This window comes from Dasypus novemcinctus, chromosome 9 (genome assembly GCF_030445035.2).
Source record: "Dasypus novemcinctus isolate mDasNov1 chromosome 9, mDasNov1.1.hap2, whole genome shotgun sequence".
Lineage (NCBI taxonomy): Eukaryota > Metazoa > Chordata > Mammalia > Cingulata > Dasypodidae > Dasypus > Dasypus novemcinctus.
In genome coordinates, this window is record NC_080681.1 from 23,924,642 (window position 1) to 23,950,540 (window position 25,899).

Consider the following 25,899-nt stretch of genomic DNA (forward strand, 5'->3'; position numbering starts at 1 on the left):
CACAAGTGCTACTAAAGAAATCTGGAATTTATCTACTCTTATATTGAAAACTGTTTTCACATTGCCAAACAGGTAATATTATATGTATGTGTATATATATTCTCTATTATTCAAAAGTCAGTGGGTGTAGGAAAGAATTTTGGATTTGGTATATATGATTTTAATTTCTTTGGTCACATTCTATCAACAAATGATGATCTTACGTGCCTATTTGTTATAACACATCTGTGCATGATATAGAGAAATACAAGCAATGATCTTTGTCTTCAAGTGGTTCATGATTCATTTGTATTATACCCTGAATAGCTTAAGTAATGATAGAAGATTAAAGTAACAATTCATGACATCAGTGGAAGGAACTGAATTCATATTTCTGGGAAGAACCTAGATGGTCTTATCCAAACTAGCACTCCAGCGAAGTTGTAGAAGCTATTACAGATGTTAAATAATTAGTAATTATTATTGAAATGCACGAGAGAGAGATCACTTAAAGCTGTGGTGGTCCATGCTATGAAATAGATTGAATCTGAGTTATGTTTTAAAATAATGCATCCCAATTTTAATTTTTTTTTTAATATCATGGTCCAAATAAAAAATGATAATATTTGTATAGCCCTAATGGTGGAAGCTGCTCATGGCCAGAGGGGATCAACTCCAGGGTTACAGCTACCCTACAGAAAGCAGACGTGTTCACTCATCTTTGCCTCTTCCTGCCCCATTTGCAGCACATGTTGACGTTATGTATCCCACTAGCTCTGTGACCTTGGGCAGTCACTTAATTCTTCTATGCTTCTGTTTCTTACCTGTAAAATGGGGATAAAAATAGTACCTATTTCATAGATTGTGGTGAAGATTAAATGAATTCATATGTGCAAAGTTCTTAGAACAATGTCTGAGTACAGGGTAAGCCCAATGTAAATATATTATTATAATTATTGTTTAGATAAGATTTGGTAAGAGGAAGAAAAGGGAGCAGTTACTCTAATTGTAGATAAGATTTAGTAAGGGGAAGAGAAAGAACATTTCATGCTGAAGAAATAAATATGAGCAAAAGCTCATAGGAGGAAAGTGCAAGGCATTTGCTATACTTGTTCTTGGGCTTCATTGAAATAACTCATTTTCTCTCCATGTTTCTCCCTTTTTTCCTAAACTAAATCACCTGTATATCAGCACCCTTTGTTTTCCATGTTCTGCTACCATACTGCTGTGGATTGAAATGTGAGGGACAGAGGAAAGGGCACTAGAAGAGCTTCACATGGAGAAAAATGAGACCATCAGCTATAACTTTTATTGATTTTCCATCTGCCCTTATTCTAAATCTGAGTCTGCTCCAGTGTTAGAAAATCATTTGTAAGATGAAATGTTCTTCCTATTTGTATTAGTCAGCCAAAGGGGTGCTGATGTGAAAACCAGAGATTGGTTGGTTTTTATAAAGGGTATTTATTTGGGGTAGAAGCTAACAGTTACCAGGCCGTGAAATGCAAGTTACCTCCCTCACCAAAGTGTGTTGCCATGTGTTGGAACAAAATGGCTGCCAATGTCCACAAGGGTTCAGGCTTCCTGGGTTCCTCTCTTCCTGGAGCTTGCCTCTCTCCAGGTTTAGTTGCTCTGCTATTTCTATAAGGCCAGCTGTAGACCATCAGGCAAACCACTTGTCTCTTTTCCGGGGATTTCTGCCAAGTCTAATTGAGACTTCTTTCTGCTCCTCTGTGTGCTTACTTAACCCTGGCTCCAGCATTAAAACTCCCAACTTTGTCCTTTGCCATGTCTTTTCTCTGTGAGTCCCCAACCACCAAGGGGGCAGGGTTGCACCAACCTGCTGATGTGGCTCAATCAAAGCCTTAACCATTATTTAATCAAGTAAAAGTGAAACCTCTGAATCCAGTATAATCTGATATGCCCAGAAGGACAGATCGAGTTTATAAACATAATCTAATATCTGTTTTTGAAATTCATAAACCATAGCAAACTGCTACACTGTTCAAAGCTAATTCCATCTAGATGTGTTTTTTAAAATTACCCTCTCTCCACTTCCTTTAAAACCTTATTTCCATGAATTATTCTTTTTTCTTTATGTTCAGTCTGTATTAACACCCTTCTCCCCTTACCCTGAAACCATATTCAGGTATTGTCCTGAAATTTCTCTTCCTTTAAGTCTCTTTTCCCTGTAGTTTTTTTTTTTTTCCTCTTTCCATCTCCTCCTCTTTATACAAAGTTTTTTTTAAAAATGTACCATATTTGTCCCCAGTTCCATTCATGTCTCAGATGCCTTCAGACCGTCTAAAAATTTTAAAAAATATTAAAAGAAACCTTAGAATAAAACAGTATAACTGACATGGAAATTTCATTGTTTCTGTGACTTGCAACTTTTCCCTAAGAATAAAAAATAAAACATTCCCATAAATTACCCCCATTGTTGACACTAAACATTATGATGGTGGTACCTTTGTTAAAATTGATGTATGGGGTAGCGGATGTGGCTCAAGTGATTGGACTCCTGTTACCATATGGAGGGTCCCAGATTCGATTCCCAGAGCCTCCTGGTGAAAAGCAAAGCTGGTCTATATGGTGCCGGAAGCTGGTGCAACAAGGTGACACAATGAAAAGAGACACAGAGGCGAGACAATGAGAGACACAACAAAACTGGGGAGCTGAGGTGGCTCTAGTGATTGAGTGCCTCTCTCCCACGTTGGAAGGTCCCAGGATTGGTTCTCGGTGCCTCCTAGAGAGAAGATGAGAAGAGAAGACAAGCAGACACAGAAGAACATACAGCGAATGGACATAACGCAGGTGGCGTGGGGGAGGGGGCGGACAATACAAAAAATTGCTTTAGGTATATTTTCTCTATATACCACTCTATTATTAACACCTTATATTAGTGACTTACTTTAATTAAAGATCCTGAAAGAACATTCTTAGATTTGTGTTATTGACCACAATCCTTGTCCATAACAGCATTCACTATATTATATAATGATGTATTTTCCTTTAGCTTTCTTTCTAGTACCATACATGACCCCAGATTTCCCCTTTCAGCCATGTTCATGTATATAATTTAACACTGTTAATTATACTCACAATAATATACTACCATCACCTCTATCCATTTCTATACAATCAATCTAATTATAAATTCTGCACAGTTTAAGTATTAGCTCCCCATTCATTATCGCCCCCGTTCTTTCTCCTGGTAACCTTTCTTCTAGATTCTACCTCTATGAGTTTGCCTTTTATACTTAGTTCATATTAGTGAGATCTTACAATATTTGTTCTTTGATGTCTGACTTATTTCACTCAACATAATATCCTCAAGATTCAGCCATGTTGTACATGTATCAGTGCTTCATTCTTTCTTAACAGCTGAATAATATTCCATAGTATGTATATACCACATTGTGTTTATCCGTTCATCTGTTGGTAGACACTTGGGTTGTTTCCATCTTTCAGCAGTTGTGCATAATGCCGCTATGAACATTAGTGTGCAAATTTTTACTTTTATAAACAATTTTTTTCAAGAGAATCAGACATTCTATTATATTGGGATATTTTGTGTGTTAAACTTTAAGTTTTTTTTTTTAAATATTCTGTTGTCTAAATTAGACAGGTGATAGGTTTCTTAGGTTAGAGAAAGTGATATATTAAATATTGAGCGATGCATGATAGAATTCCTAAGGGGAGTGGGTTTTTTCCATAAATTATTAAATGTGAGATAAGGTTACTGCTAGCATGAAGTAAGTGGTATGACTTTAGTCTTTGGGAAATACTGAAAATTCAAAGTGTTCTTTAGATGTACCACATATAAATGTTTTGCAATATTTGTTATATTTTCTGGGTTCATAAAGCCAAAGCAAAACATATAAAATTAATAATTAAGAAAAAATTCATGGTAAAGTAATTTTACCCATTGATTTTACCATAGAAAATTTAATAAAACCAAAATTTCCAAATATGTTTACAATTGTTATTCTGTATTTTTCATCTGTAAAAGCATCGTTATCACTGACTGTATGTATATATATTTTTAATTTATCACCAACTTTTAAAACATTTCTCTTGAGAAGATATGAAAAGGAAGAGATCTTTTCACATTTGAGAAACAGATTCTAGTTAAGTATTAGGAAATAATTATTAGAGTTGAAATTATCTTTATTTTCAAATGCTTAATCATTTGTTAATTTACTATTTTTTGGACAAATATTGAGTACTAGATAATTCTTCCACTACAGCAATCCTTAGAACTTTTAATGAATTAAACAAATTTCTCTGTAGGTAAGAAATAGCCTAATTTATCTTTCCATTCACTTTTACCATATTTGAATTACAGATTACTCCACAGGAAATCAGTTATACGATTCATGATCTTGCATAATAGCTTGTATTTGTAATCATGACCACTAACTCATTAGCTCACTCACTCTATACTTACATGCTGCCACTCCGGTTAAGGTCTGCCTACGGGGTTTGTTCTCTAGATTTGAACTTCAGGGGATTAATTGACAAAATAGTTTGTATGGAGACTTGGTGTACATCTAGAATTCTTCTTCCCCTCTTCCTTTTTATCAGGAACTAGGAATACAGTTTTTAAATGTTTTTCCTGGAATTACATAGGGATGCTTGCCAGTTCCCTAAATGACTAAATCTTAATTTGCTATTATTTCTCAATGAGGCTGCCTTTCATTTTAGCCAGGGTCCCACTGATTTTACCATAGAAAATTTAATAAAGCCCACATTTCCAAGTGTGTTTAAAATTGCTTTATATATTCTGTGTGATTATGCTTTTAAAATATGGCTCATACATACATATCCCTCTTCGTACTGCAATGTTGCGTGTGGTCTATTAGAACCAAATTTAGAGGTAGATTTAAAATGCAAAAAACCTCAGATGTTAAGACATCTGCCTCCTCTTGGGATATTAAGATAGCCCAAAAGACAGAATTTAATTGCAAGATGATATAGAGTGTTAACTCATTGATGAGTTGTAGTCAATGATCTGTGTTTGGATGATTGCCAAGATTTGCACCAGCTCCAGACAAAGCTTGTTTGGGGTGTGCATGTGTGTTGAAATGGTCACTTATCTCTTATTTTGATATTGGACTTAAATCTTTAGGAAGAGTTTTATGGAAGAAAATTGATTCTTGCTGATAGAGAAGAAGTGGAACAAGAAGCAGATAATATCTTAAAGGATGCTGACACCAGTGATGTTGCGTTCCTTGTGGTTGGTGATCCCTTTGGGTAAGCCAAAGCAGATATTTTGAGTTTTACTCTTTTTATTAATCAAGAAGAGTTATTCTATTACATTTAAACCTTCTTTTATCTGCCATGTGGCTTATAAAGGACTCTGTTTATATAGGATCTATTTAAACTTTTATAGTTTAAACTTTCATTATCTTTGAGATTAATAAAGAAAACTATTTGGTGAAGATATCGTCATATATATAACTATATTAGTTATGAAGAATCAACTCTAAGGTTTGTGTCTGGTTTTCCTATTCTTTTAGAAGGTTTAGGGCATTAAAGGACTTAACTAGCATATCATTGTTAAATAAGTTATTATCAGAAGTCATTTGGTAACCTTTCGTTTGCTGCAGATAATTGTAAGCATCTTCAGTTTCCTTTGTCTGAGACTTAACAAAAAAAATCATCTAGTATTTGGCATACTGCTGTCACTTCACTTGTCTTGAATTTATCTGTTTATTAAGCCTCTGATTTCAATATCTTGTCTCCATTGGGAGCTCTGGTCTTCCCCATTACCACAAAGATGGGCTTCTACTTGTCCAGTCAAGCATCATCAATCTTTAATGTCAAACCAAACGGAAGAGTTCTTTGTTGCCAGCTGGTGACCCAAGATTTATGTCACAGATTTAAGGGACATAAGGACAACTAAATCATTCTGAGCCCACCACGAAGGAAGTTTTTCAGAAGAATAGAGTTACATGTGCCTGTCAAAAAGAAAGTAATTTATATAGATACAAGGTGCCAGGGATTGTGTATCATTATTATACTTGGTTGAAAGTGATACTGGATAATCACACATTTAAGATCTTTAAATAGGCTGTTTTAGTCTTTGTGAAAGTCAGGCTTCCTCCAAATTAGCAGTGCCTATTTTTCTTTTCTAAACCATAAGATAGTAAAATAAAATAAGGGTAATGAAAAATCCTATATAGAAAATGTTACAGGAGTGTGGTAGTTTTGTTCTTTTTTAATCAAACTGACTCGTTCTGCCTAAAACTCATGTTTTCTACAGGGACACTTTCCCCTATTAAACTTCTTGACTTGTTAGTACCATAATTTTTACAGTAACCTGGAGAGATATCTCAGAGTCATGCTTGACTGTCATGGTATCCAGTCAGTAACAGGGTCCAGTAAACCAGTGTTCCTCAAAGTGGTTTGCAGACTGGTGTCAGCCCACAAGCTATTTCCATTCTGTAATGATATACAGAAATTGAAAATACACATTTGGAAACTTCTAGCAGTTTTAAAGAATAATTTTAAGTCTGTTGAATCTGATAAAAAAAGAGGGCTTATATTTTGTACTGTTTTCTTTTATATTTTATTTTTCTAATTCACTTTTTTTTTAAGATTTATTTATTTCTCTCCCCTTCCCTCCTGTTGTCTGCTCTCTGTGTCCATTCACTATGTGTTCTTCTGTATCTGCTTGCATTCTTGTCAGCGGCACCAGGAATCTGTGTCTCTTTTTGTTGCATCATCTTGCTGCGTCAGCTCTCCATATGTGCGGCGCCACACCTGGGTGGGCTGCACTTTTTTCATGCTGGGCGACTCTCCTTATGGGGTGCACTTCTTGCTCTTGGGGCTCCACTACGCGGGGGATACCCCTGCGTGGCATGGCACTCCTTGCATGCATCAGCACTGTGCGTGGGCCAGCTCACCGCACAGGTCAGGAGACCCTGGGTTTGAACCCAGGATAGGCGGGTGCTCTAACCGTTGAGCCAAATCCGCTTCCCCAGAAGTGCTTTGATACTGTTACTCCCCTGCTCAGAAATCTTCAGTGACTTTTCATGGCCTTAAGTCTTTTTAACAGTCTATCTACTTTTTTCTTTTATCCATTTTAGAACATTTTATTGAAATATATCATTCATATGTGAACATATATAAACAATAAGTGTATGGTAAAAGTTGTGACTTCAAGACAAGCATGCATGATATACAGGACTCGTATATATCTCCCTCCCACCAACACCTTGCATTGTTGTGGAACATTTGTTACAAATGATGAAAGAGCATAGTCAAAATATTATTACTATCTGTAGTCCATATCTTATATTTGGTATACTATTTCCCCAACCCACCTGTGGCAGTTTAAGATTATTTTATGAATCTCAAAAAAGAGAAGGATTATGTTTGTAAACTAATCTATTCCTCTGGGTGTGATAGCCTTCTGTTGCATTAAATTCAGCTGAGGTGTTGTTGATTAGATTTCCTAGCTTTTGATTTGGCTGTGTCAGTGGGTGTGACTCAGGTTATGAGTCCCACCCCCTTGCTGGGTCTTGCTATAAAGGGACACTCACTCAGACACACAGGAAGAGAGAATTCTGTCATTTTTTATCCTGCCATGTGGCAGAAAAGAGAAGGCTGGGGCCCCTGGGAAAAATGAGCCTTTCGTATGATAGTTTGCAGCTGACCATGAAAGAGAAAAACTGTTGAGACTGATACTAAAGGTCCAGAAAGAAATAAGCCCAATGCCAGGAGAGAGAGGTCTATAGGATCATTTGAGCATGAAGCCTCAAGAGGCTGGACCCATGGAGTTCAGGAGGAAGAGGAAGCACAAAAGGGAAGGATAGACCAGCCAAAGATTACCCGCCATCTTGCTTCAGCACATGGCAGGGGCTTATGGTGCCTTAAGTCAGACTTTTTATGGCCTTAGAACTGTAAGGTTTTTACCTGAAATAAATACCCTTCATAAAAGCCAACAGTTTTCTGGTATTTGGCATCAGCATCCCTTTGGCAGACTAATACATCACCCTATTATTAATATCCTGTATTAGTATTATATATTTGTTATAGTTCAGGAGTGAATGTTCTCATATTTGTTCTGTTAACCACAGTCCATCATCCACCACAGGATTCCCTGGATTATACAGTCCCATGCCTAGTACAATCTATTTAAAACACATCCTCAGTGGCTCTCATTGTCATCACAGAGTTGTGTCGTCATCACTTCAATCAATTTTAGAATGTTTTCATTACTCCAAAAGGAAAATGGTTGAGAATGGAAGCTGATGCTTAATGTGTGTAGAATTTTTAATAAGGTATAAAAATGGAAATGAATAGAGTTGATGATAACACCGTCTATCTACTTTTTCCTCTGGCTGCTCCTCTTTGTGACTGCTATGTTAGAGTCAAATTGTGCAAGTCATTTCATAAGTGTTTTGCCATTTCCTCCTCCATGTCTTGCTCATTCTTTCTTTTTCAGGCAGATTGTTCTTTCCAGTTTCTGTTAGTAATATAATAGATTATTCTTTAGGGCCAAGCTCAGATGCCACCTCTTCTGTGAATCCTCCCTTATTTTATTAAGGAGTAAGTGCTTTCTTTATTGAATGCCTCTGGCAGTATAATTTGCATATTGCCAGTGACTAATCATGTAGAACCCTGTGTTCCAGTTCAGATTTAAGTAATACTTACTATTTACTGTACTGTAGTCATTTTTTATTTACTCACTGTATTACTTTTGGGATGTAGTAGTTGAAGACAGGTTGGTGAGGAATGTTTAATTTTTAATGGGGCCTTGAAGAATTAGTTTGAGTAACTAGATGGGTAATTCAAGCAGGGACTATGGAATGTAAGAAGTTACTGAAATTCTTATATATACCAAAAAATATCCCATGTTTAATTTTTTTCCCCTTGTATGCAGGAGGCCGGAGCTCAACCACTGAGTCATTTCAGCTCCCCTGAGTTGGTTGCCTTGTCTGCTCGCTCATTGTCTGTTCTCTCATTGTCTGCTTGCTCATTGTCTGCTCTTTGTTTTGCTCATTGCTCGTTGTTTTTTGTTTGTTGTCTGCTTATTATTTCTGCTTGTTATGTGCTCATTGTTTTTGTGCATTGTTTTCTTTAGGAGGCACTGGAAACTGAACCTGGGACCTCCCGTGTGGGAGGCGGGCACTCATCTTCTTGAGTCACATCCACTCCCCCTTATTAAATTTTAAGACCCTTTCTACTTATTTGAATTAAAAAACTTAAAAGAAGGGAAAAATAGGATGCTCAAAATTTAAAAACTTAGGATTCTCAATCCCAAGTCCTTAAAGTAATAAAAAGTCATAGTTCAGTAAGTTAATAATAGATTTTATCTTTGCCCTTTCATTCATTGAAATGAATGTGGGAGTTAATCATATAAAGAATGCAAATGACTAAAAAAAAAGAATATATCTGACTCCATCATGTGTGTGATGAGTCTTCAACATTCTATACTCCCGTAAGGAGGGTTGAACAGGGTCTTCCTTAAACTCTTTCTAACGATGGTTCCATTATGTTATCCTTTCTGTATTTTAGTATGTTATGTACTTGAATTGGTAATTCAATATATATATATGTTTTATAATAAATGAAAATAACTTTTTATCCTTACATGTGTGCCTTTTCCTTCATGGCATATATAACTGGCATATTCATTTAACCATCTTTTGTGTCCTAATGTAGGTCATTCAGTTGCTTCTGTATATGTTGTATTTGAACAGTGTTTTTCACCTAGTAACTGTTTAGTAAATGTCAGCCATTATTATCATTAGCTTCATTTTTTCCTTCACTATAAATAAAGCTGCCAAGAACAGCTTAAAGTTTATGATCCTTTCCTGTCCTCCCATTACCCCATCCCCACATTTTGGATTGTTTCCTTATGGTAAGGTTTATGGGATAAAAAAAATCAGAAGTTGTAGATACTTTTATGCTCTAGCGCATAAAGTATATTGTCAGATTACTTTTCAAAAGGATTATACCAATTGACAGTGCTTCCCATAGTTCATGAGAAAATCGTTTCACAATACCATTCCAAACATTAGTGAATTTCCATATCACCAGCCCTACTGGGTTAGTGGTAGTTGTATTCACAAACAAATATTATTATAAAATGAGATCTGAAATATGCATTCCATGTCCTGTACATTCAAGTTTGTTACCTTTATTTTATTGATTCCATTGATCAAAACATTTTTGTTTTTTGGGAAGCGGACTTGGCTCAGTGGATAGAGCATCCGCTTACCACATGGGAGGTCCATGGTTCAAACCCAAGGCCTCCTTGACCCATGTGGAGCTGGCCCGTACACAGTGCTGATGCGCACAAGGAGTGCGTGCTACACAGGGGTGTTCCCCGTGTAGGGGAGCCCCACGCACAGAGTGTACCCTGTAAGAGAGCCGCCCAGCACAAAAGGAAGTTCAGCCTGACCAAGAGTGGCGCCACACACACATGGACAGCTGACGCAGCAAGATGACGCAACAAAAAGAGACAGATTCCCAGTGCTGCTGACAAGAATAGAAGTGGACACAGAAGAACACACAGCAAATGGACACAGAGAACAGACAACTGGGGTGGGGTGAGGGGGAGAGAAATAAATAAATCTTTAAAAAAAACATTTTGTTTTGAAATTACCTTTAAAGCAGTTTCAGGCACATTATTATGACAAAGTTATGACTTTCTGGACATATGCCTCTAATCAAAATCATATTGCTTATATACATATTTTTGCAGTTACCATATACATATTTTTGCAGTTACCATGAGCACAGCATTTACATGAGCTGTAGACCGGAAGGAATGCTTAATATTAATACAAAGACTTAAGCCCTTGTTTCAAACTCTTTCTTTTTCATGAAACAATGTAAACTTGGCAATTGCAGATTACTTAATCACATTTATGGCAGTTTCATAAAATCAAATCACTTTGCCAGGTCATTAAATCTTATAGTACACCAACCACATCTGGTCATTTAAATGAAGTTGCAATAGATTTATAATTTTAAACCAGTTTTCCTTTCCGCTCATCAATTTGAATAACACACCAAATGACTAATTTGGTTTTCTTTATTCTTAATGTTGAGTAGCAAGATTCTTTTGAGGGTGATGTTAAAAACATTCTTTACAACTGGCATTCATGTCACTTTTAAAAGCTTATTCTAAATCATATTAATGATTGTTCTTCAAATACTAGTTTTTATTTTATGTATGTGATTAAAAATGGGCTTCCCTGGTGGGCTTTTGTTAATCTGCGTTTAACTGCCTCATGGGGTGAAAGCCCTTGATCTTCCTGCTTGGTATGCATTGACCAGTTGACAGGTTCCCCTTGTTTGTATGTAGTTTCTGAAACATGCTAATGTTGCTTTCCCCAGGAGGGCTTGGTATTTTCTTCAAGAGGGAAAAAGGCCTTATAATAATGCAGTTTAAAATTGATGTGGGTTGTATTTTACAGTATCCATATTTATATATATATTCTCTCTCTACCACAGTCTCCCTGATTATAGTCTTTAGATTTATCTGAAAAAAGAAAAAAAGAAAGACAACAGGCCTAATACATAAACACTTACACATATATATGTATATACATGCATATTAATTCTACACTGTAACCGGACTAAAAGCAATATAAGAAAGTAATGCTAGACAAATGTAAAATTCTACTAGGATTATATCAGAACTCAGATATAAAGATGAAAGGCAGGTTATGAAAATGTTCTGTGTATTCTGCCTAGTATTTCAGGAGAAAAACCTTTAATATAAGCAGAAAGAAAGGAGTAGTTCTAGTTGTGCCATAATTTAGAACTGTAGAGCGGTAGTTCCCAAAGTTGGTTCAGGGACCTCACTGCGGATCCCTGAGACCTTCACTGGGTACAGAAATTTAAAACTTTTTATAATAAAAGATGATGTTATTTATCTTTCCATCCTTCACGAATGAGTATTTTGTGGAGTTTTCCAAAGGCAGTGTGAGTGTGATACTGCAATGGGTTAAATATAAAAATGGATATGAGAATTCAGACCTCTTTTAAACCAGTCATTAAAGAGATTTGCAAAAATTTAAAACATTGCCACTTTTCTCTCTCTCAGTTTTTCTCGTTGCTTTGCTTTGGAAAATATAGTTGTTTTTCATGAAAAATGTTATTGTTACTATGTAATAGATCTTTTAAAATGAATTAATTTGTTTTAATTTGTCAATTTTAATTTTGAATCCAATAAATATTGATTGGTTAACCTACATAAACAAAAGCTTTTGGGGGTAATTTTAAGAGTTTAAAGGGATCCTGAGACCAAAAAGTTTGGGAATTGCTGTTCAAAAGTTAAGTTGCTGGATTTATAATCCAAAGATATCATTTTTGGGAATTAGCAAGATAAAAGATCAAGTGAAACATCTCTTTTTCAGTAAGCTGTCATGGTTCAATTCAATATTGTAAAGGGCATGTGTAGGCTTACACTTTTCTAACAAAAAAGCCTTGTGCAGGTGCATAGCAGAATTTAAGGAAAAGCAGGGCTTTTGGCCTGTTGATTGACTTGAACTTATGAAATATTATAACATTACTGTTGTAAAAAGCCATAGTGTTCATTATTTGAACCCAATTTTTTCACCCTATAGGGCTACAACACACAGCGATCTTGTTCTGAGAGCAACGAAGCTGGGAATACCTTATCGAGTCATTCACAATGCTTCCATAATGAATGCTGTAGGCTGCTGCGGTTTACAGGTACTGCTATAAGGATAGATTTTTTAATGGATTAAATAAAAATGTTTTATTTTTCTCCAAATTGCAAGTATTTCTTATTGTATTTCATCAAATGTAAAACATACTATTGTTTGATGCTTTTCACACTGTTTTACTGTATTTAGTATTTTTTCCTCATTAGACCATTTAGATTTACCAAAAGTTGTGTGTGTGTGTGTGTGTGTGTGTGTGTGTGTGTGTGTGTGTGTAGCACTGGGAACCGAACCCTGGACCTCCCATGTGGGAAGCAGGCACTCTACTGATTAAGCCACATCTGCTCCCCTACTGAAATATTTTAATTTTATGTCTAACTTGTGCCTACATAAAAAGGAAAATGAAAGTTAATTTAATTGGTTAAATATTCCTAAAACCTTTTTATATTCTTCCCAATGATTTATTTGACATGCTTGAGGCCAGTGATTGTCCATGTGGTATTGTCTCTGAACCATGAAGAGCATTGTGATGTAGCATTTCTTAAAGGAATCCTTAAAAGACTAAAAGCCAGTGATATATGGCCAGCTTTGCCATTATTGATGTGTAAGGCAACAGTCTTGTTTCTGAGGGGTTAATAGACTGTTCCACAACTGTTTCCAAGATTTCTTTCCAGACTGCTGACATTCATTTTCCAAGTTTAATGTTTGTGTTCTGATGTTTATACATGCATAATATGTGGCAGCTATGACTGCTGACTGGCCCATAGTGGTTTTGAGATATCATTGATTGTAAACACACATCCTTATTGTGGATATAATAGGAAAAAATGTGCATCCTATCAAAGAGGGTATTCACCAGTATTTTTTTCTGAAATACATAATTTAAAATAGATATTTATAGTGAGGAAATTTACATTGGCATTGGCATAATGCTCTGTCTGTAGCTTTAGAAGGGTCTATATTTTCTATTTTACTAGGAGGAGTGGCTCAGTTTAATTGGCTCATCCTGGCCAATCATCTCAGAAATATTTCCTTTGATTGTGAAGAACCAGAGAAAAAATAAAAATGATTCCTCTTTCAATATTTACCATTTGCTCTTTGTTCTTACCTTTGAAGTGGCATAGAATTCTGCTATATTTATGCCTTCTGATAAAACGCATACTTTAAAAAAACCTTGCCAGTTCAAACTTTTTTACATTTTACAACTCTTTCCTACATCTCTGGGTTGGAGTAAGGTGAGTGTTATTCATAGAACCCATAAAATGTTAGTGCTACAAAGAATGTTAGAGATCTGTTGGCCCTTAGTTTTATAGATGGAGAAAATGAGGCCAAGGGGTATTCCCAAGATCATCGAACTAGTTAATGGCAAAGTTGGGGTTAAAAAACAAGTTTCTTGATTCTTAGTCTAACAGTCTTTCCTCTAGATGCTGCTACGTGTCTGCCAAAGGGCTGCCAATGCAAAGTACCAGAAATCTGTTGGCTTTAATTTTGGGAATTTATTTATGGTAAATAAATAAATAAAGCTTTGAAAAGTCCTGTTCAAGGCACTATAACAGGCACGTTCTCACAAAAGTCAACTGCCACGTGTTGAAGCAAGATGGCAGGCAGGCAGTCTCTGTCTGGTCTCTCTCTACCTTCTGGGCTTTCTCTCTGTGGCTCAGCTGCGCTTTCTTTCAGATTTCAGCTGCTCCACTTTTTTCCAGATATCAGCTGCAAGCTGGCTTGGGGCTTGTGTCTTAGCGCTTCCTGTATCAGTCTTGACTGTTCTGCTCTCTTCCCAATTTTAGCTATAAGCTATCAGGTGAATGACTCATCTCTCCCCAGGGCCTCAGCTGTTTGAGCCTTCTTCTTTTTGTCACATGGCAGGATCACAAATGACAGAGCTCGCTCTTCCCTGCTTGAGTGAGTGTCCATTTATATCACACCCAGCAAAGGGGCAGGGACTCAACCTGAGTCAGCACCCACTGAAGCCGTTGAACCAAAAGCCCTAAAGCAGTTTTATCAAATAATTTAATCAAAGGCCCTTTGACTGAATTAATGCAATCAAAGGTATCACACTCAGAGGAACAGGTTTGTTTACACATATAATCTTTCTCTTTTGGGGATTCATAAAATAATCTCAAACTGCCACACTACCTTTTAAGATTAGATGATTGCCGTGAGAAAGGAGATGAAGAGGGGAATAAATTATCATGTGATAGACAAAAATGTGTAAACCTTAAGCCAAAGGAAAAATAAATTTCATATTGACCTTAATTTTATTTCTGGAAAGTTAACTAGCCCTTTCTCCAAAACATTTTGCTCTAAATTAAAACTGTTTTCATTTAAAGTTCATTGCTTTTTTTTTTTTAAAGCATAAAAGTTAAAAACAAAAAACAAGTAAATAAAACTTCATCCTATGTAAATCTTATTATCCAGACTGGCTAGAACTTAAGATGTAAAACTTAAGGAATTATCCTAAGATTACCCTGTCTTCCTTCTGATCTTTTATTCTGAAAGATAGGAAAGATGTAATTGTTCTCATGTATAAAATCGATGAAAGTATTTGAAAGAGAATTTACAATAAGAATTGACAATGTAGTTTCTGTATAAATTCTTAAAAGCATATCCACATTGTCATATATTTTCATAAATGTTTTAATTCATTTTTCAAAGTATTTAGCTTTCTCACAGTTTTGAATGAGATTCTTCTATGCAGCCATAAAGTACTTTTCCTCCGTCTTGGTTTTATTAACTATTAACTTGGTTTATTAACTAGTGAAAACAGGAGCCTTCTATTTTTTTTTTTAATTTCACCTCCCTGCCCCCCTGTTGTCTGTTCTCTGTGTCCATTCGCTGTGTGTTCTTCTGTGTCCACTTGCATTCTTGTCAGTGGCACTGGGAATTTGTGTTTCTCTTTGTTGCGTCATCTTGCTGCATCATCTCTCCATGTGTGGGATGCCACTCCTGGGCAGGCTGTGCTTTTTTAACACGGGGTGACTCTCCTTGCAGGATGCACTCCTTGCACATGGGGCACCCCTATGCAGGGGACACCCCTTTGTGGGCACGGCACTTCTTGCGCGCATCAGCACTGTGCATGGGCTAGCTCACCACATGGGTCATGAGGCCCTGGGTTTGAACCCTGGACCTCCCATATGGTAGGCAGATGCTCTATCAGTTGAGCCACATCCGATTCCCTGGAGGAGCCTTCTAGGTTCTGTCTTAAGTAATGATGCTGTCTTTTTGAGAGTCTGCTTCTTGTACAACCCAAGTTATCCATGTCCCAGAAGAAATAGGTAATTATTGATTCCTTTTCTGTAGTTTTCCAAAATGAAAAGTATTCCAAAATACATTATGTGCATGGCACACTTAAATTTTAAAGTGAATGTAGGGCCTAGTGTATGGCCGTGTGCATAACCTTTCTTAGTATCAGTAAAAATCAATGTTAAGCAAAATGGGATTAAAAAAAAAAGTTGCCACAAGATTGGTATTGGTATAGAAAGAGAAAACTAGTAACTCTTGATTATGTGGTTTTATGGTACAGTTTTTGGCTATTCTGCTGGCTCAAGCTTTCTTTCACCTCGCATATTTAACTCATTTGATTTAGGATATATACCTATGTAGGATGCATGAGGCTTACTAGAGTCCTTAGCAAGTTAAGTTTATAATTTTCCATGTGCATAGCAGATTGTTTTTTAACTTGAAAACCACAGAAAATATTTTTATTGTAATACAAAATAACTAAAGCACTAAAGTCTACTAATACTTTTGAGGCCTCTTACCTCAAAAAAATTGATATTCCACGTAATGAGACAAAATGCATCTTTAAAAGCAACCTTGGCAAAGCAAATCTGTTTTAAAAAATTCATTTCCAACAACTATTTATTGAATTTTATCATGTTCAGGAAATGCTAGATATTGTGAAGGATAGAGTCAAATAAGAAATATGTCTCTTCAAGGAACATGCTATTAATTGAAAGTTATGTAATGGTAATATATTATAGGGTAAACTGCAGTTCATAGCACATATTGGTGTAGACAATATACATTTAAATGCAAAAATGTATGAAGTATGGTGTTTTAGAAATTCCAGAGTGGGGGAAGCATTCATGAATTTAGTCATGAAAGACTTCTTAAAATTTGTAAACTTAAGGAATTATCTCAGGCAATTGATTGGGGGAAATTAGGACATTTGTCGTCCATTTGTTTTGGGCTGGGGGGGTCATAGCCCTTTAAATTTATTCATTCATTCACGGAGAATAACAAAGGCTGCTGTGATAGAAAATTAATATGAGTACAATTCTGTAATTAAGGTGGAGCCAAATGATGAATGTAAATTTTAATCTGGATCTAGCAACATCAGCGTGGCTGTAGGTTCTTGAGCAGAAGGGACAAGGTAAAATAGAGTTCAAGATTAATGGGGTTGGATTGGAACAGGTAAGATGTGTGGTTGTACTAGAGATTACTTTTCTCTGAGAAGATACAGGAGAGAGAATTCAAGAAAAAGATGACATTTGAACTCAGTCTTGAATGAGAGACAGAATTTGAGTAGACAGTGATGGAGGCCACAGCATTCTAGATGCAAGAATGATGAGCAACAACTTGGGGGAGGAGGGGAATATAGTGCCTATATGAAGGAACAACTTGTTCAGTTCCTGAAGTGAACACTGGGAAACTGTAATTCGTTTTCACAGGGCCGTGGCCAAGGAATTTGGACTGCATTGGATAGGAATAATGAGCCATCGGATCTTTATTTTGGAAATAATTTTTGATTTATTGAGATTTATTGATTTATGGAGAAGTTGCAAAGACAATACATAAAGTTCCTGTACCACCTTCCCCTAAAGTTAACATCTTATATAACTGTGCTTCATTTGTCAAAAGTAAGAAATTAACATTGGTAAGATACTGTTAAAACTATAGGCGTATTAGAATTTCACCAATTTTTCCACTAATGTCCTTTTTTCTGTTCCAGAATCTAATCCAGGATTCGAGGATACCATGTTGCATTTAGTCATCCTGTCTCCTGGTCTGTGACAGTTTCTCAGTCTTTCCTTGTTTTCATGACCCTAACAATTTTGAGTTCTGTTTAGGTGTTGGGTAAAATGACCTTCAATTTGGGTATGTGTGATGTTTTCTTTTGATTGGAATGGAATGTTGGGTTTTGAGGAAGATTACTAATCACAAACTTAACGTACCCTCTCATCACATTGTATCATGGGATATATCATGTCAACATGTCTTTTTAACTTGGTTAAGGTGGTAGTTATCCGATTTCTCCACTGTACAGTTAATATTTTTCCTTTTCCATACTCTATTCTTTAAAAAGTCTCCAAATCCAGTTGGCACTCAAGGTGTGGAGCTCAACTCCACTACCTAGGGAAGGAGGTATCTACATAAATGATTTGAAATTCTTCTGTAAGGAAATGTCCCTTCTTCCCATTTATTTATTTATTCATCTGTTTATTTATATCAGTGTGGACTTATGGATTTAATTGAGTTATAATTCAATACTGTCATTTATTTTTTTGCGAAATTATTCAGGCTTTGACCATCAGGAGCTATTAGGAGCTCTTTAAGGTGGGCACCTGTATCCTTTTGAAATTCCTCCACTTCCAGTCATATTTTTTAAAGTGAAGGCTGATGTTTATGTGGCAGGTTGACGGGTGTTCTTTCAGAAGGTTAATATGAATTTGAAAATTAATTTGAGGGAGGAAATATTACTGGCAGAAAGATGATTTAGGAGACTGTTTAGGTCATTCAGGCCTGACTGTTAACTGAGGGCTTGAACTAAGGTGGTGGGAAAAGAAATGATAAATTTCTATTAAATTACAGAGCTGGAATTGACAGAAATTGCCTCTTGATGAGAAGTCAGGAATTAGAGATGGATGTTAGAAGAATGTCATATGTAGTTAGTTAGTTTTAGAGAATTGCTTAATGCCATTCTAAACATTGCCCAACACTTCCCACCTTTGCTGCTTTGTTCAGACAATCTCATTCTTCTCCCATGTTCAGTGTACCAGTCTACATCTTATTCCTCCTTTAAGGTCCAGCTCATAAACTATCTCTTCTGAAGCCTTTTTTTTTTTTTTGGTGCCTTCTTAAGTGGGAGAGGTAGGTACTGAACTTTTCATAATACTTAGAGTCTGTATTTCACAATAATTAGTTATTAAAGACCACTTAATGCTTCTCTTTCCTCTGCATCTTCTCACACTAACTATTCTTAAGGAATGGATCATTTTGAGTTGAATTTTTATCTTCAAGAGATAAAACATGATCCAAGATCAAGTTAGGTAAACTGCTTTTTCTATAAGTTACTTCAGGTTAAAAAGGCGGGGGTGGGTGTCTGTATTTACCTACTGTTTTTAAGAAAACAGCTGGTTTCGTAATCTGTAAATTTAGATTGCATCAGTAATGTTTTGGGGAAAAATAATCACAGCACAAAGGCTAAGATTATAAGTCAGTTCAATACTTAGGTTTCCGCAACCTCAGTTCTCATTACTGAGAACTGTTTGCTCCAGTTTCTTTTTGTAGTGTACTGGTAGGTCCTTGGATTGTGAAACACAAAAGACTAGTGCTTCTGTTCTTTGAGGTACTGACATCTAAATGGGGAAACTGTATGCATAATGTTCCGGGATTCATTGAAGAAGTATGCACCACACCCACGGGAATGGTTACAGTTTATAAATCAGGGTTGGAGAAAGCAGTGCTTCTTTGAGATTTTCTTTAATCCCCTGAATTAGACAATTCAAAAGGGCTTTTACACAGAATGGTTCCTTCAGTGATTATGTGTGACTAGCATCTCAATTTTCTCTTAAATTTGCTCTTTCTTTTGAATGGAGAATTTAGACCTTAGTTATTTACTTCTGTGACTATATTCCCATTACGCTTTCATTTTAACTTTTTTTTTTAATTTTTAAAGAAGCTTTAGATTACATGAATCACATCAAAAATATAAGGGATTCCTATATACTACACCCTTCCCCCTACCACACTTTCTCACATTAACAAAGTCTCTCCTTAGTGTGGTACATTTGTTACAATTGGTAAACACATACTGAAGCATTGCTACTCACCATGGACTGTGGTTTACATTATAGTTTACACTTTGCCCTGAACAATTTTATAGGTTTTGACAAAATGTATAATGGCCTGAATCCGTCATTACAGTGTATGCAGCACAATCTCAAAGTCCCCAAAATGTCCCTACATTATATCTCTTTTTCCCTCTCTCTCCCCTCTACCTTATATCAGTGATTCAAGTTCTTCCATGGCTAGAATAAGAAGTCGACTTTAGTCCATAGTTGCATTCCCCCTTATGTTTGTTCATTCCTCAGTCTTGAGGATTTTTGCATAGTGATGCCTACTCTGTTTCTGATTGAGACGGGACTTAGATCCCATGGGGCTGATGGATGGAACTGTCTTGTATGCAGTTGTAGATACTATGTTTTTTGGGATGGGTGAATCCAGTGAACTGGAGAATAGGCATTGGAACTCTGATGAGATTCAGGGTTCAACTGGCATATAAACAGACTAAAGATTTAAGTCTTTGGAGCATGTATTTAATGAGTATAGTGTTACGTATAGGTTCAAATAAAAGGGCAGAAGAGCCATGTGTAGAGAAGTTATAAATGATTCTAACTCTGTTACATTGGGGAGCATACATTCCAAAGTATTTCCTTTACTCTTAAAATATTTAAGACCCATTTAAAGTATTTATATGTAATGGCATAAAGAATTTTCTTTAACTTTATTAGTTTTCCCTTCATGTTTGTTAATGAAATAATATTTCAAAATTTGACATGCCAAAAATTCTTTTTAGAATGTAAACAGAACTTGTCAGAATTAAATCATAAGTGTAGTTTCAAATATTTGGTAGTGTTTTTGAGCTCACTCCAGTAAGGAAAGTATTTGAATAGTAGCAGGACACACCATTTTAGAGCATCTTCATATTATCGTTATGCACATCATTGTTATTATATCATTAAGTCTAACATTTATTGAGTCTTTACTATGTGCAGGACACTATTACTCACTTTTCATGCTTTGTATCAGTTAATCCTTAAAACTTGGATTATTAGGTTTATATTTATTATTCTCATTTTGCATTCTCTGAGTGTTCGGAAAGTTACATGACATGTCTGTGATCAACCAACTAGGAAGAACCAGGGCCATGCCTTCATGTCCTTTGCCTGCACAGTGAGGTATCAGCAATACTGAGGGCAAAGCTCTGTTTGCTTGTCACTTCATCCCTGCGCCTGGCATAGTGCCTAGCGTCTAGTGGATGATAAATATTTGTTGGATGAATATACTTCTTACAGAACAGTGAAAGCAACGTTGATATAGTGTTCAGTATGTACCATATACTGTTCTAAGCAATTTACATGAGTTAATTCATGTAATCTTCCTAACAATTCTATAAGAGTGCTTTTATTATACCCAATTTATCTATTAAGAAACTTGGCAGTGTCACAGGACTAGTAGTAGAGAGATGTTGGTAGAATTCAAAGTTCATCCCAACTCTCTCTTCATAATCTAGGGCTTTGTCTGTAATTTTGAACATCTTTCCTTGGTTCTTTTCTCTCTATATTAAAGAAATGGTTTAAAACAGATACATTTTGGAGATTGAAGGACAATTAGACATTGAAAAGTTAAATGATTACATTTAAAATGTGTGTGTCCCCCCCAAAAAGGGGCGGAGCCATTGTAGCTCAGTGGTGACTACCTGCTTCCCTTTTAAGATGTTCTGGGTTCAATCTCCAGTACCTCGTAAGAAAATAAAAAATAAAATGTGTCCCTTAAAAATGTGCTCAGGAAGCATAAGAACCCCCCCAAATCTTTTTATTAAAAACTTTGTAGAGCAGTGGCCCTCAAATTTAGGTGTTTTCCACTGTTCTTTGAGGGAGGTCTTTGAAAAATAAAGATTCCTAGTCCCTCTCCCTATTCTTCATTGGACTAGGAATGGGACCTGAAGAATTTTATTAACTTAAAAAAGAAAAGCCTTCCAGCTAGTTCTGATGTTATGTTAGGTCAGTTTTGGGACCTGTTGCCAATGAGGACAGCACATTTACATATAAAAATTCTTGGTCTACTCTCTTGTCCATAGTCACCATTCAATATGCATTATTTCTCTTGATTCCCTTTGCTTCACTCCATCACCTCTACAGATAAGTTTTTAAAACTCTCACTAACCTATGAACTATTATACCACCCTCTGAACTTTCTCACATGTGCCATTCATTTTTTAGAGATTGTAGTTGATGATTTGGGCACAGTAAACTGAATAAGAGTGGTCAGTGCTCCAGAGAGTAAATTTTTAAATTCCAAATGCGAATGCCAATGTAAACATGCTTGATTTTATAATAAGGCAGGATTGTGTTTTCATATTCTAGTAAACTTTGGAAGAAAGGCTATTATTGTTAATGAGTAAACTAATACTAATTAATGACCAGTTAATTAATGACTGATACTGATACTCTTAAAGACATATAAAAACCTTACTGGGTGTATTAGTGTAGAGATATAGAATCAACAACAGATATCTGTCTATAGTATGCGATTTTAAGAGAGAGTCTCATGTGACCATGGGGATGCACAAGTTCAGATTCCGCAGGCAGGCTGAAAACCAGGGGCTCCAGTGAAAGTCCAGTGAAGGTTCTTGACGAGTTCTGGGAGACACTGGCTATTCAGAGGAGCTGGGAAATTTTCATTCAATACTGGAATCACTTTCCCTTTTAAGGCATTCAACTGATCAGAGAAAGTTTCACTCATTACTGATGGCAGTCTCCCTGGTTGATGTAATTGTAATCAGCTATCTATGATTTACCACTTCAGTAAAGTCAGTGGTGACCAAAGTTCATAAATGCCCTTGTATTGCACTTAGCCCAGTGCTTGCTTGACCAAACGACTGGGCACAATAACCTGGCCAAGTTGACACAATAGCCTAACTATCACACTGGGGTTTTTTGTTTTGTGTGTGTGCGTGTTTAGGAGATACCAGGGATTGAACCCAGAACTTTGTACATGGAAAGGAGGCACTCAACCACTTGAGCTACATCTGTTACCCCTTACTGGGTTTTGCAGAGAGTCATAGCCACATAATTGGAGGGTAGGGCTCAGAAAACATAGTGATAATTTGCAAATATTAAATATCTTCCTTTTTTAAAAAATGAAAGGGAAACAATTAGGTAGAGATTGCAGATCTTGTGACAGTAGGACTTAAAAATCTTTGTGAGAGAATTCTTCTCCTAGTGAGTCTGGATATTGACCCATGTCCAGTGGAGTGAGGGATACAATGTGGTCAGTAAAATCTGTACACAAATTGGTTTGTACCTTCTGTAAGTTACCTAGGACTACTGTTGGAGGGAATGGAAGGATAGGTCTGGCTATTGGTAGTATTTAGTACCTCCTTCAAAGGAGTTAGAACCAGTCTTTTAATTTAATATGAGAGACATGCAGCCCTTTGTTGTGTGGCCATAACTGCTGAAGTATTCACTCTCCTCTCCTCTCTAGGCCACAACCTGGGAATCCTCCCTGAGTCTTTCTCTTTTCGATGTTGCTTTTAAGTGTCTCCAGCTTTTGAAAGCGGGGGAAAGTAAAAGGTGACAAACATTTTCTATTTACTCTCACCTATACAGCTCGTCCTTTCCTTGCTGCTCAGCCTTCAGAAGACTTTTTTTTTAAGATATTTTCTTATTCTTCCCACTGCCTATAATGTCCAGGAAATTCATGGAAGTCTGTATTCTTCCAAAATATTATGGACAAGCCTTACTTCAGGCCCTTGTATAATAAAATGTTAGGAATTTGGGAGCTTTAGTAGAAGTAGTTAAAAATCATCCATTTCAGTTCCCTAACTTAACAAATGAACAAAGGCCCCGACAGGTTGTGGGATTTGTTCAAAGCCACAAAAAGCTTCAAGTTGAACTCAAAAGTATTAAAGATTGATTTTCACTAAAGAATATAAGAAGATCCATCAAAGAGAGCCTTTTTATATTGCAGCAAAGATCTGCTGCTTTGTAGTTGCTGGGAAACCGCAAAGGACTTGGCATTTGCTTTAAAGACAAGGTAGAGTCCATTTTTTTTCTTTATTAAGTCAAGGAGGAAAAACTGCTGGACAGAAGCATCAAATTTTAAAGAAAGCAACACAACTGGTAGCCTTTGGAGCTGGTGAAGAGATCAAGGGGGGATGACTATGTAGCTGACTAGGTCTAGGAAGTACTTTCAAAAAGAAGGGTTAGGGAGTGGTGAGTTATAATATATATAGAGAGAGTTATAATATATATATATAATTGCCTAATATATATATAATTGCCTATATATAATATATATATATAATTGCCTAATATAAAAAGGCTCTCTTTGATGGATCTTCTTATATTCTTTAGTGAAAATCAATCTTTAATACTTTTGAGTTCAACTTGAAGCTTTTTGTGGCTTTGAACAAATCCCACAACCTGTCGGGGCCTTTGTTCATTTGTTAAGTTAGGGAACTGAAATGGATGATTTTTAATATATATATAATATATATATTATATATATATAATATATATATTATAACTCTCTCTATATATATTATAACTCACCACTCCCTAACCCTTCTTTTTGAAAGTACTTCCTGGACCTAGTCAGCTACATAGTCATCCCCCCTTGATCTCTTCACCAGCTCCAAAGGCTACCAGTTGTGTTCCTTTCTTTAAAATTTAATGCTTCTGTCCAGCAGTTTTTCCTCCTTGACTTAATAAAGAAATTAGGCAATTATATGCTGTAGCAGTTTGATACTATTTATGATAATATGTTTGTAAACTGGTTAGTTCCTCTGGGCATGATACCCTTTAATTGTATTCAGAGGTTTTACTGTTTACTTGATTAAATCAAGTTAGACCTTTGATTCGACCACACCCTTGGTGAGCTGATAGAAACACCAGATACGGAAGAGGGGAGAACCTGCTCATTTTCAGTCCTGCCATGTGACAGAAAGGAGAAGGCTCAAACAACTAAATCCCTGGAAAGAGAGAAGAGCCCTATGCCTGCCTATACATGAGATCAGAAGAAACTGGGCCCGTGGAGCCTTAAGAAGAAGAAGGAAGGAGAGAACAGGCAGAGGTTGCCCACCATCTTGCTTCAACATGTGGCAACAGACTTTGATAAGGAAGTAACCTTGAACTGGATTCTCTAGGGCCTTGTAACTGTAAACTTATACCCCAAATAAATACTCTTTATAAAAGCCAACAGATTTCTGGTACTCTGCAGCAGCACCCCTTTGACTAATACATATATCTTATTTAATCCTACAACAACCTTAGTTTTTCAATTTTTAGATAAGGAAACTGAGGCCTATTGAGTGATACTGACAGAAAATTCCATCTCCACATGATCTGCCTGTCAGGGCCTTTGGCCAATCTTGGTAGCTTGGCAAAGGATGAATATATCCCAGGAATCCCACACTCAGTGCATTTTTCACCAAGAAACTGTGTTACATGTGGCAGAAAGTTTCATGACTTTGGATATTTATAGTTACATAGGTCTTTGTACACCAACCTTTGAATTTGACTGCCATCCAATAATAGTTTGATTTCTGTGGGAGGATACCTTTTTGGATAGCTTTCAAATAGACTTTGGAAATAAAGCCCATTGCTAGATGAATTGGGGGATGTGGCCATATGAGGAACATGATGAACATTCCATTGAGAAGTCAAAGTCACCATTACGAGTGTCGGCTATAGGTTTTAGAATCCCAATACATAAAACTTGAGAAAAGTTGAACTTCTATAGGTGAAGTAGGGGTGAGATGGAGGAAATTTGGAAAAAGACCTTCATTGAAATCCCTAATGAGGGAACAAATAGACTATTAAGGGAGTATAGGGTTTCAGAAATGGCCGAAATTTATTACAGTATGGGGATTTTGAGACATCTTAGTAGAAAGGAGCATTTCCTCAGACCTTGGTTTGAGGTTCTTTTTTAATTCCTAGCTACCTGTATGACCTTAAGTCAGTTTGGCTCTGAGTCTCATCTCTAAAATGAGGATGATATTAAACTTGTGAAACTGGCTCTTACTGCTCAGAAGTTGTTTTTTGTTTTTTTTTTTTACTACTAGGTTCTTTGTGTTTCAGTAGTTTTAGTGGCTTTCGTGGCTAAACGGTGAATCAGTTGCATATGTTTCTGTACTGAATTCTGGAATATTAGAAGTTTACAGACTGAAAGGGGCATCAGAAAGCTGCCATCCGCTATGGACCAGAGAGAACTTTTGTACCTTTTTCATGACTGATTTGATACCCATCATGCTTTTAATTTG

General features: G+C 36.3%; 1 protein-coding gene across 2 annotated transcripts in view; it reads left to right on the forward strand.

Moving 5' to 3' along the window:
- Positions 1-25,899, forward strand: part of DPH5 (diphthamide biosynthesis 5) — a 38,998-nt gene that overhangs the window by 3,161 nt on the left and 9,938 nt on the right. Inside the window, exons 3-4 of one of the 2 annotated variants that reach the window (XM_058303112.2) lie at positions 5,108-5,232; positions 12,570-12,678. In XM_058303112.2, the coding sequence (XP_058159095.1) occupies positions 5,108-5,232; positions 12,570-12,678 (234 nt within the window). The remainder of the gene's footprint in view (positions 1-5,107; positions 5,233-12,569; positions 12,679-25,899) is intronic. The other variant, XM_071217220.1, reaches the window with a different exon arrangement.